This window comes from Hyperolius riggenbachi, chromosome 1 (genome assembly GCF_040937935.1).
Source record: "Hyperolius riggenbachi isolate aHypRig1 chromosome 1, aHypRig1.pri, whole genome shotgun sequence".
Lineage (NCBI taxonomy): Eukaryota > Metazoa > Chordata > Amphibia > Anura > Hyperoliidae > Hyperolius > Hyperolius riggenbachi.
The window spans coordinates 254635987-254648754 of NC_090646.1; the positions used below are offsets into that span (position 1 = coordinate 254635987).

General features: G+C 40.8%; 1 protein-coding gene across 2 annotated transcripts in view; it reads right to left on the reverse strand.

Annotated features, from left to right (window-relative positions):
• The window catches only part of RCHY1 (ring finger and CHY zinc finger domain containing 1), a 53243-nt gene that overhangs the window by 18579 nt on the left and 21896 nt on the right, over positions 1–12768 (reverse strand). For both annotated transcript variants that reach the window (XM_068233084.1, XM_068233095.1), the window contains exon 5: positions 9748–9792. In XM_068233084.1, coding sequence (XP_068089185.1) covers positions 9748–9792 — 45 coding nt within the window. The remainder of the gene's footprint in view (positions 1–9747; positions 9793–12768) is intronic.

Sequence of the window (12768 nt, forward strand, 5' to 3'; positions counted from 1 at the left end):
TAATTCGGCTCAGACTCCTCGACTCCGACTCCTTAGTGTAATACTTACCAGGGCTGTGGATTTGGTACAAAAATCATCCGACTCGGACTCCCCACTCCGACTCCACAGCCCTGGCGGCCTGGAGGGGCAATAGTAATTAATGCCGCCGGGAAATTTGCAATAGCAGGGAGAGCCATTTTTTGGCTTCACCCGGTGCCACGGTGCCCCACAACCTTTTTGCATGTATGCTACTCACAAACTCATGCAGCACATTTTTGCTTCCATCAAAGTCTAAAAAAGTGGCTGGACTTGCGCCTTAAAACCTTAAATCCCTCCATTTTTGAGCTGCCGCAGGGTGTGGGAAATAGGCCATATTGTCCTGCCCTGGGCTATCATGCTGCAGGACAATCACACCGCGCTATGCGTGAAAATAGCCATAACCACAGTGGTGAAAAATGCTCATAGATAGCATCTCCAGCATCAATTTAGATTTAGAATGTTCACTGGCAAAAATCCCTGCACTAAAGAGAAACTTTAACTCAGGATTGAACTTCATCCTAATCAGTGGCAGATACCCACTTTACCATGAGAAATCTTTACCTTTTCTCAAAAAGATATTTGGGGTTTGTATGGCTGATACTGCAGTGAATCCCCTCCCACATTGTGATGTCATGGCCCCAACAGTTTTCTGTCTGTGAACCTTGTTGCATTGTGATAAAAAAAAAAGCTGTTTCCAACTGCCAAGCAAGCATTTCCTTCATAAATATGTTATAATAAATGTTAGTGGGTGTGTTTATAAATAACTAGTAAAAAGGCCCGCCCGTTAAAAAACGGTGCGCTAGGCCACGACCGCTAAACCTTGCATACCGATGCGTCCTGCTCACCCGTTTCCCACCACTGTCCGAAGTATATGCACACAGGGAGATGTTACTTGCTAAGGCAGTTGGAAAAAGTTGTTATTTCCCACAATGCAATGAGGTTCTTAGACAGCAAACTGTCAAGTCTGGAAGCTGGGACACACACACACACACACACACACACACACGGACAGGACGCTGAGACACAGGGATTTTATTATATAGGATGGCAGTTGGCGCAGTCTGTTTTTTTTTTTTTCTTCATGTCTGCCGGCAGCAAAGATGACCTGCACATTCACAGAGGTTCAAACAACATGAAAGAATAACATGATGCATATCAATCATTTCTTAATCTATCTTCTATTTTATAACTTCTCACTAATGTAATGATTCATATTTTCCTCCTACTACAATCTTTCAATAAAAATTGTACACCCCGCAGTCATTGTCTTTTTTAAAGAAATTTTGCTGCCAGAAGTGAATGCATCAGCCATTATGAGATGCAATTCATAAGCACATTTATATTTTTACTATGAAGATACGACATATTCTTGAGATCTTTACTAATGAAGGCAAGGGGGTCCCTGTGTTTACGAAAGCTTGTAAGTTTTCAATAATACATATTTTTTATGGATAGCATTATTACTAATGGCATGGTTCCAGTGAAGGCTGCAGCTGCCTTGAAAATATGATTTCATATGTCATGAGGGTATATTACTGTTATTTTATTACATAAGGGCTTGCAATTGACACAAAGAAAACCCCAAAACAAAAGATACACCTTTACTTCCAAATATTATATTGCCTCCATACATTTTACTAGGAACGTAATTTAAATGTTGTGATAGCCGGGACGAATGGACAAATAAAATGTTTTTTTTATAGTAGCATTGCTTATTTTAAAACTATAGAGGATGTAATTGGAAACATAGTGTATGTTTTCTATTTTTTGCCTATAAAATGCATAGAAGATAAAGTAATTACTGAAAACAAGTATCGCCCACAAAAAGCCTAATTTGTGGTGAACAAAAAAAAAACAAGTTATAGATCATTCGTGTGTGAGAAGCAGTGATAAAGTTATGTCCAAATTAATGGAAGGCGCGCTGACAGGTAAAAGTGGCTTTTGATGTTAAGGTAAAATGGGCTGTAGGCTGAAGTGGCTAAATTTGGTCTGTTGGCCGACAGCTGGGCGTGTGTACACTGGCAAACACCAAGACATCCAACTGATAACAGGCGGTTTGTCTGATCCAACCAGCAGATCAACCTGCCCATCTATCGTGCAGGTTGGCCATGTGTAAAGAAGTCATTTGAACAACTTGTTTTTGATTGCGGACATGTTGGTGTACTCGCTGTATTTAAATGAGTTGGTTGTTTAGTTGACCGGCATGTGTACGTACTTGCCATGTAAACAACAAGTCATGCGGCTGATCGTGCATTAAAGGACACATCCGAGGACTTTTAAAATGAAAAAAATCCACTTACCTGGGGCTTCCTCCAGCCCCTGCCAGCGGCCCTGTGCCTTCGCCGTAGCTCAGCTCCACGATGGTGGTCCGGGGTCCCCTCTGGCGCAAGATGCCAACTGCACAATTGGCTCTTAGAGTCACGCTAACGTCATCCGGACTGTACTGTGCAGGCGCAGAAGTCGTGCGCCTGTGCAGAACAGCCCGGATGATGTCAGTGAGCCGCACAGTGGACCGCAGGAAGATGCCGACCTGGCGAGGCTGGCATCTGCACCGGAGGGGACTAGAGCCAACGGAGCTCCGGCTAGGGAACAGGTTGGCTGCAAGGGGCTGGAGGAAGCCCGAGGTAAGTGGATTTACTATTTTTAAGTTCTTCTGACCTTCCCTTTAAGTTGCAAATGTGTACGAGTCTTTACAGATGCACTGTTCACCTTGCAAAGTAATAGAGTAAATAAATTGACATCAAGAAACATTTAGCACAGTCCAGGAGACACCCTGCTTTCATGAATGTAAAAAAGGTACCACAACTTAGGAAATGCTTTCATATTTATTGTCTAATAAAGTTCATCAGATCCACTGCCTTATATCATAGGCAGAAAGATTTATTAGGATATAGATCTACAGCTGGAGCAAGATGACATTATATTTAATGAGCCATTCTAGATTTTATTATGACAAGGTAAGCGGACTATAAATTTGTGAAAACAGATCATTCATTTTGTCTAATACACATTGCACTAGGGAACTGAGCAACACTTCTGTCTGTTTTCATAAAACGTGGTCTTGCATCTGACATCCTCTACTTGCATTTCATATCATAAACAAATAAACTGAAAATGAAACGGATTACCTTGGCACTGTTATTAACAGAATCTGCTAACACTCCATCTGTGGCTAATCCCATGAAATGCTGCCTCTCAGCAGAAAATATGAAAAGGTAAATTCTGTGCCAATATATCAAGTTATAGTTTGGTAAGGGGCTTTACTGCACTGTTCTGAATACATATTCACCTCCATGCTTCAGCAACTCAACAAGATCCTTCAGCAGGCTTTTATAGTCATAAAGGAAAACTACAGTGATACAATCAAACAATGCTACTTATCTGGGTGATCTTTTCCAATAACAATCAATTCTAATACAATCAGCCAGTGATCTAATTACCTCGCAAGCCCGATCAATGACTTTTCAGTTATTTAATTTCAGTATAGATCAAGAGCATTATCAGGCATGGCAATAAATATTAATTTACTGGGTAGAGGAAGGACCATCAGGAAATCGGCAGTTGCATAGCTTTTTAATGCATCAAGTTGTACAAAATATGCATGTGCAACAGTTTGATTGGTTGGTAGTCAGATTTCCACAGAAATTTGAATGACATCAAATAATGTGGTAAATAGACATGCTACTTTCTGAACAATCTCTGAATATGGGAGGCATCAACCATCTACCAGACTGGGCCACTATTATCTATTGTATGTATGCGAACTAGAGTGAATATATCCATCAGGTTTTCTGACTCTACTGGATGGACTAGGTTTTTTAACTCTGATCTCCTGCATTGAAATCATATGGTGTCAGGATATAAAGCACAATATTCTACCACGTCACTGCTAATACCAGCACCTAGCTTGTCACCTTAAGCCCTATCTACACGATACGATTCATTGTGCGATTCGATTACGATTCTATTTACGATCCGATTAAATCCGACATGTCCAATCAAGATTCAATTCAATTCGATTTGCCATTGCAAAACAATGGCAAATCGAATTGAATCGAATCCCGATTGGACATGTCGGATTTAATCGGATCGTAAATAGAATCATAATCTAATTGCGCAAAGAATCGTATTGTGTAGATGGGGCTTTAGTGCAGCTGAATTGACAACCTCAGGCAACTGAATGATGCCAGACACACTCTACTGTTCTAGATTATTATAGACATAGCTTATTGGAAAAGAAGTATTTGACAAGCAGAAGTGTGAACTAGGCTGGGTGAGAAGGAATTTGAAATCCATCATAAAGAACAAGAGACATGGGTGTCTAACCTATAAATAAAAAATACATATATAAAGTAGATAAATACTACTTCTACTTACATAACAGATGTATTGTGCTATCCACGTAATGATTCCTGAGAATTTTATAAAGGAAAAGCAGAGAATCCTATTCTAGGCAGTGGCCATCTTGCCAAGCTAATGCTGACATCATAACCTCCCTGACTCTTGTTTTCCCTCCTCCCTTCTCTTGCTCATTGTGTATTCATTAGCTGCCCTCCTCCCAGAGTCTTCAGACACTCCCACTGAGGTGTATACTAGGAACTGCACTTTTTTTTTCTTTTCAACTCCAATCGCTGAGTCACCTCAACCTTGCTTGTAAACACAAATGAGCAGGGGATCATGTTTCAGATAGGCTAGGCAGGGAAATAAATGGAAGAGGAGGAATATATTATAGATAAAAATAACCCCCAGCATTCAACTGTTTGGCACTGACTACTAAAGGGCCAGTGCTCCTTAAAGAGGAACTCCAGTGAAAATAATGTAATAAAAAAGTGCTTCATTTTTACAATAATTATGTATAAATGATTTACTCAGTGTTTGCTCATTGTAAAATCTTTCCTCTCCCCGATTTACATTCTGACATTTATCACATGGTGACATTTTTACTGTGGGCAGGTTATGTAGCTGCTCCTAGCTGTTTTGGCTGTTACAGACATCTGTAAACAGCCATTTCCTGTCTGTGAACATTGTTACATTGTGGCAGTTTGCCCAGAGTACCACAGTACCAGAGTTTCTTGTGGGAGGGGTTTCATCACAAAATCAGTTATACAGCGCCCCCTGGTGGTCTGTTTGTTAAATGCAATAGATTTGTCATGTAAAAGGGGGTATCAGCTACTGATTGGGATAAAGTTCAATTCTTGGTCGGAGTTTCTCTTTAAGTATGTGATAACTCCAAATCATAGCAGCAGAAAAAGTTTTGCAAGTTTTGAATGCAGGATTAGCATCTTTATCACTTAATATACTCAGACCAGTTGCTGTTGAAATTTGATTTTTATGGTGACAATACCGATTTAAAGTGAATGTAGAAAGTTGGGGGAAATCACTAGGCTAATTGTGGCTCAGTCACTAGAGAGGCTTGCACAGATCCTGGTCTACAGAAAGTGGCAGATCATAGGATAAAAGTATTGTGCAAAAATTGGGGAAAATCAGGTTAATGCTCTGCCCTTATTAGTTCTAGGAGCATTTCTCTACTCTGAAACATATAAATGCTTATTGGATCTAATCATTTTCAGGTAACGTAAAAGTATAACGAGAGAGTGGGACTTAAAAGGTTTCATGCTGTATATCAGGCGTATCAGGCTCAATCGCATAAGAGGTCAAAATAAAAAATAAGTCTAAGAAGTGGACAAATTGTTTAACCCCCTTGCCGGTCCAATTCCCGCGGCAAGGGGACAGCACAGCACTTTTTTTTAATCGCGTAGCGAGCCCAGGGCTCGATACATGATAGCCACTGCGCAGCGGCATCCCCCCACCCACTCTGATCGCCTCCGGCGATCAGAGTAAGCAGGAAATCCCGTTCAGAACGGGATTTCCTGCTAGGCTTCCCCGGTCGCATGACGTCACCGACGTCAGAGGGAATCCCGATCCACCCCCCTCAGGGCTGCTTGGCACTGATTGGCCAGGCTGCGCAAGGGGTCTGGATTGGGGGGGGGGCGCAGCGGGTAGCGGCGAATCGGCGGCGATCGGAATATGTACGCAGCTAGCAAAGTGCTAGCTGCGTGCAATAAAAAAAATTATGCAAAGCGGGGCCTGAGAAATCCTCCTGCGCAGGTTGCCCCGAGCTGAGCTCGGGATAACCGTCAAGGAGGTTAAATAGAAGTATTGAACAGTCTCAAACTGACAATGTTTCTACCAGGAATATGAATTTGAACAGGGTTCAACAACCTTTAAAGCGGACCTAGACCCAAAACGTCCTCTCCGTTCTAAAAAAAAATAAAGAAAAAAAAGCACCAGCATAATGACCTTTAAAAAAAAAACCATTTTTGTTACACCTTACATAACTCCAACAAACCTGCAGTGTCTACTTCCTGGTTTCATGGGAGCACATAAAGAGTTAACTTCCAGTGTTTACATATTAGCACTTGGCACACCTGCAGCACAGAGCTGAGTTCTCAAATTACACTTGATTTCTTGCTGAGAAGGGAGAATTAGACAGGCTGTTCTCTATAAACACACACACACACACACACACTCACACACGGTGGACACAGGGTGGATTTCTCGGTTTTCCTTTGCTCACTGCAAGAGTTTAGGTCCAATTTAACCTTAAGAAACTAAGGTAAATAAAAAAATACATAAATATATTCTTCAAGAATTAACCAGCTCTGGATCCTTGGTTTGTATACTGTATGTACACCCTGAAAACATAGGGCCAGGGAGATATATATACACATACATACATACAAAACATACACACTTCCTTGTTTCCATTGCTGCGCACCGCTCATTTACTAACCCACCAAGCACTGATCAGTGAATGGGAATATGTAATCCCAAAACCGATCAAAGTGCCCGTGAATGAATGATCACTGTAAACATTAACAAACACACAGACTCCCTGTGTACAGTTATAAGTAAACAGGATAAAGTGTGGGGACATCTAGTGGATAAAATGTTAAAAATACATTTAAAAAAAAAAAAATCACCTATTAATACCTTTTACACCCTCCCCCATAGTCTCCAAAATAAAACACTTGTAAAAGAAAAATAAAGTGACAGCATTAAAAAAAACATAGTTACCTTAGGGACTCAGTTTTTTTTTTATATGTATGCCATGAAGGTATATTATTGTTAGTATAAACAAACACAAAACATAAAAATACACCTTTATTTCCAAATAAAATATTGTTAGTATATATTGTACTAAGGTCATAATTTAAATGTAATAACCAGGGCAAATGGGCAATTAAAATGTGCAGGTTTTATCTACAGTAGCACTTTTTATTTTCAAACTATAATGGCTGAAAACTGAGATATGAATTACTTTTTTTCAATTTTTTTTCTTATTCCCTTTAAAAAGCATAGGAAATAAAATAATTCTCAGCAAAAATACCACTCAAAAAAGCCTAGTTTGTCCCACAAAAAAGCAAAATGAAGATAATTTAGGAATGACTAAGTTATTGGTGATAGAATGGGAGGAGCGTGAAATGTGAAAATTGCTCTAGTTTTTAAAGGGAAACAACCTGTGGTAGTAAAGTGTTTAAAGGAGTGTGAAAACCCAATCACATACAGTAGTAGCTCGGTTCTATGTGTGGGCTACATTAAATAATAGGGTGGGCCTGATTAAAAAGTCAAACCCCCAGCTTTTCAAGCTACAAAATGTGAAAACTTCTACATAAGCGAAGAAGAAACACAAGTAGTAAATATGGTCAAGGAGATGCACATAATTCTGAGTTGGTGTTGGATCAAGCAAATTTATGCAGCCTGAAAATGGACCAATGGAATTTCACTTTGGCAGGATTTGATTGGTCCACTTTCTTGCAGCATACATTTGCATAACCCTGCATCAAAGAATTATTTGCATCTCATTGTCCATTCCTAACAAGTATACTCATGCCTCTACCTATAGGTATCGCCATTCTCACATGCACATATTACACCACTGCTATTGCTATGTCTCTGCCCAACTGTTGTAGCCATATTCCTTAACAAAATTATGCCAGGTACCCTAACAATTACAGCCATGTCCCTCCACAAATAATGCACACGTCCAACCTGCACAAGTATAAACACATCCTCCCACATGCACAGGACTCTCTAGCTCCCCCTCCCCAAGTATATTAACAACAAGTACAGCCTATGAGCTGCATTGCCTCTCCTCTAATCTGTCTTTCTCTCTCTCGGTGGCTTCACACATATCTATTCCCATCTCCCATTCAGGCTAGAGTGATGTAACAGAAGACCCGACGGGAGATGGCTGCAGACAGGAGGAGAGAGCAATACATGCGGTTGGAAAAGGAGAGCAGCTTATGACAAGTAGCTATGGTCTATCTTCAGCCTGTGGGAAATAAAGCAAAGAATTGTATATATGCAATTTTGATTATGAATATCGGGTGTCCCTAGTGTAAGCAGACCCCTTATTTTCTTCAATAAAATTGGGTATATATTTCAAGTATATATACACAGTACCCATTAGCTACACTATACACAAAAAATAGATATAGCACCTGAACAATTCTGCATACTATTATGGTACCAAGGGCCTTTTCACACAAAACGCAATGTTAAGAGCTTTTCGATTGTAGTATGCATTTTTGTCGCATCGTCTTTTCATTGGACATAATTGTGAATGCCAGAAAAAAGCAGAATGACCAATGTTTGCATCTTACAAAATTCTAAATACATTCAGTGAGAAAATGTTACCGCAATTTTTTTCTATACGGTGGCTGCCTTACAATCAGCAAAACAAGTGATTAATGGTCAACACACTTAATGCCATGCAGTGCGTTTATCTCATTGCTTTCATTTTCCTGATCACAAAGGTGCCTGCATGATAATAGAAGTTTAAGATAACATTTTCACACCGAGTACAATCCAATGTTTCTAAATGCAGCTCCTACTGCATTTTTGTATGCATGTGTATAAGGTAGGTGTGTGATGTATGCATATGTATAGTATGTATAGTGTGTGTGTGTGTGTGTGTGTGTGTGTGTGTGTGTGTGTGTGTGTGTGTGTGTGTGTGTGTGTGTGTGTGTGTGTGTGTGTGTGTGTGTGTGTGTGTGTGTGTGTGTGTGTGTGTGTGTGTACTGTATGTATGAGGTGGATTACTTTTAACTTGTAGCGTTGTAGCGGGGCACACCTGGTACCAGCCCTGTTTTAACGCTCCAGAAGACTTCACCTGCACTTTGAAGATGCAACTGGTTTAGAATTTTTTTTGCTGTTTCCTCTTATAAACCTGTGTCTTATGGTCAGGTGCTTCTTGTGGTGCAAATAATACGGTATGTGTTTTTGCAAGCACATCTGCAACACTAGTGTGAAAGGACCTTAGCTGATCTAATTGGAAACACTGTATTTCCAACACAAAACTTGTTTGATGCAAGATAACATTTTGGATAGGGAGAGTATTTCAACCATAAAAATACTCTTTAGGAAAATTATTTTCCTGAAAATCGTGCAATACCTTTGCCAAAGCTGTACCCTGCATGGCGCTAATTAAAACTAATAGAAGAGGGATAGGAACACACTCATAAGCAATACCGGTATACCCGACATATTCCTTAATGCTATACTAAAAAAACAAACACTTTTGTTCATAGATCATTGTGCACAATCTACAACTACTGAACACGTAAACCGATACTGTCTGTCACCAAAATGTATTACAGTAATCAATAAAGAAAGGAAAATTAAGGCACATTGCAGAGTATCTATTTATCATACTACAGTACTTACTTCTAAACAAATTGGACAGTCTTGTCTTGATACATTTTCTATGCACTAGAAGAAGAAAAAAAAAAAAGGACTTGATCAATCCAACTTTACACAAATTAATACAGGCACAGAAAAAAAAAATCAAAACCACTACTATACATTTTTTTTGCTAAATGCTATTAAAAGGGTAGTTGCAACACAACTGGTATCAAATATAACAATGTACATATACATATATTCCAGTATAGATACAGGAAAACATACACTGAAAAAGCATTAGCTGCAGTAATGAATGAACTACTACTGTAGTTCATTCATTACTGCAGCTAATGCTTTTTCAGTGTATGTTTTCCTGTATCTATACTGGAATATATGTATATGTACATTGTTATATTTGATACCAGTTGTGTTGCAACTACCCTACTGTAAGCAATGGAAGAAGGGTAAAAGTACAGTTCTAATAGCCTTGTCTGTGTCTTTTCATACTGTGGACCATGGAAAATTAATTTATTGGTTGCAGGACAGTTGTGCTCTAAAAGGCAATGCTCTCAGTTGGTGCCAATTGTTCCTGCTGGCAGGTCACAGCTGGTATGTCTAGGTTCCTGCTATTCTAAACCTGTCCCGATTGCTTATGGTATTCCAAATTATTGTCAACTCCACTCTTTCCAGTCTACCTGTAGCAGTGGGAAATAAAATGCAGAACCATGTTCTAACATATTGCAATGCAGCTCAGCCAACATATTGCAATGCAGCTCAGCCAAGACCATGTCTGTCCTTAAAGGGAAGGTCCAAGCAAAAAAAAAAAAAAAAATGAGTTTTACTTACCTGGGGCTTCTACCAGCCCCATGTAGCCATCCTGTGCCCTCGTAGTCACTCACTGCTGCTCCAGTCCCCCGCTGGCAGCTTTCTGACCTCGGAGGTCAGGGCCACATTGCATACATTTTTACGCATTCTAGCTAGTGCAGGAACAAAAATGTACGTGTTGCACCACTAACACGTAAAAATGTATGCGTTAATGTTCCTGCACTAGCGGGAATGTGTAAAAATGTACGCAATTCGGCCCTGACCTCTGAGGTCAGAAAGCTGCCAGCGGGGGACTGGAGCAGCAGTGAGTGACTACGAGGGCACAGTATGGCTTCATGGGGCTGGTAGAAGCCCCAGGTAAGTGAAGCTCTTTTTTTTTTGCTTGGACCTTCCCTTTAAAGGGACTTAGATCTGAAATATAAAAAAAAGGTTTATACATACCTGGGGCTTCCTCCAGTCCCATCCGCTCGGATCGCTCCCACGCCGCAGTCATCCGCTGTCTGCAGCGCCGGGAACTGGGTCCCGTCACTGCCGTCAGTCGGCTCCAGTCTACATACAAGAAGTGCGCCCTCTACGTATCTCTCCAGCGGCTGCAGGAGAGATATGCAAACAGCGCACTTCTCGTGCATAGAGCAATCCAATTGGATGGAGCTGGAGGAAGCCCCAGGTATGTATGAATCTTTTTTGCATATTATAGCTCTGATACACTTTAACATTAGGCGTGCAGATTGCACCATCATCGATTAATGCCTGTCTAGAGCAACTGGAAGATCTCCAACAGTTTGAAGGTCAATTTCAACAACGTGAGGTGCTAGTGGCGAGACCTCCACAAGATGGACAAGACACACCAGGGCCGGGCAGAGGCGAGAGAGGCACCAGCCTCAGGGCGCAGTGTAGCAGGGGGCGCACAACTCACTCAGCTATCATTCCCCTATTGTGTCTGAAGCAGAGAGAAATAAGAAAAAGGAATACATAGCAGTGACTGCCAGCCAGATAACTAGAGATTAAGGTGTGTGTGTGCATGGGAAGGGGGGTGGGGGAGGTGTTGGGCTTGGGGTGCCTCTTTGTCTAATAGCAATCAGTGTGTGAGGCTGGGGTGGGAGGGATGGAGGGGCGCACTTTTGGTGTCCCAGCCTTGGGTGCTGGAGGACCTTGTCCCAGCTCTGAGACACAGTAATCTGCTTACTTCACCCTAGCCATTGGGTGAGAAGCCCTTCAGTACAAATACTGTGCACGACTTGGGGATGAGGTGGGAAGATAAGCTAATACCAAGAAAGCAACTATCACTTGTCAAACACCTCATGGTCCTCGATGATCTTTTTAAGCCAATTCATGCACTCTTGAATTGCCTCCTGAAATACTGCAATGCCATATTTATAGGATCACCAGAAGTCCTGTACTCCCCTACTCCCCAAGGTTCACACAACTTCACAGTTCTGCTGCTAGGAATATGGGGGATCCATTTTAAGATCTGCTAGCAGAACTTGCAATCCTCAAATGACCTGTACATTGGATACCGAGAGAACCACTGGTATTGAACACTCTTATGGGCACCCTACCCTCCGCAAACTACAACTCGCTCCCACAGTCAGGCCAAGAGACTTCATCTCTGGGTATCTTCAAAAATGTCAAATATTTTCCCAACCTTATCATAATGCATGATCCTTGCAGATGGTGCTTTTAGTTCTGTGGAAAAAGGGTGCTAGGAAATTATTATTATTAACTTTAATAGCTTTTCCGAACTGCTATCCCTAACCTCACCCCTTGGTGAAACTCCTTTCCTGACACCTAACTTTAATCTCTCCAGTTAACAAAACATTTTTATTACTGTTACGAACTCCCTCCTTGATCTTTATCTTTATCCACCCCCATTATTGCAATGGACCCCCCCCCCCCCCCCCCCTCCTGTTGCCTATGCACTTATATTAATTAATTCATGTAACTGGTCTTTTAGTAAAGTGTTTCTTTGCGTAAAATATGTGACTGCTGAAAAATGCACTTCTGCTTCTGAAAATATTGTACAATTCTGAAGTGAGAAAATGGACATTTGATATGTTTCTCCTAGGATATTTCTCCTTAACAAAATCTCACTTCCTCACACTTGACCATAGTCCCCTAATAAAGCTTAATAATTATTTTTTATTTATATAACACTAACATCTTCCATAGTGCTGTACATAGCATCCACACCTTCAATTGCAGCTCTGGCACCTAATCTACTGCCACTGTGCCGAAATC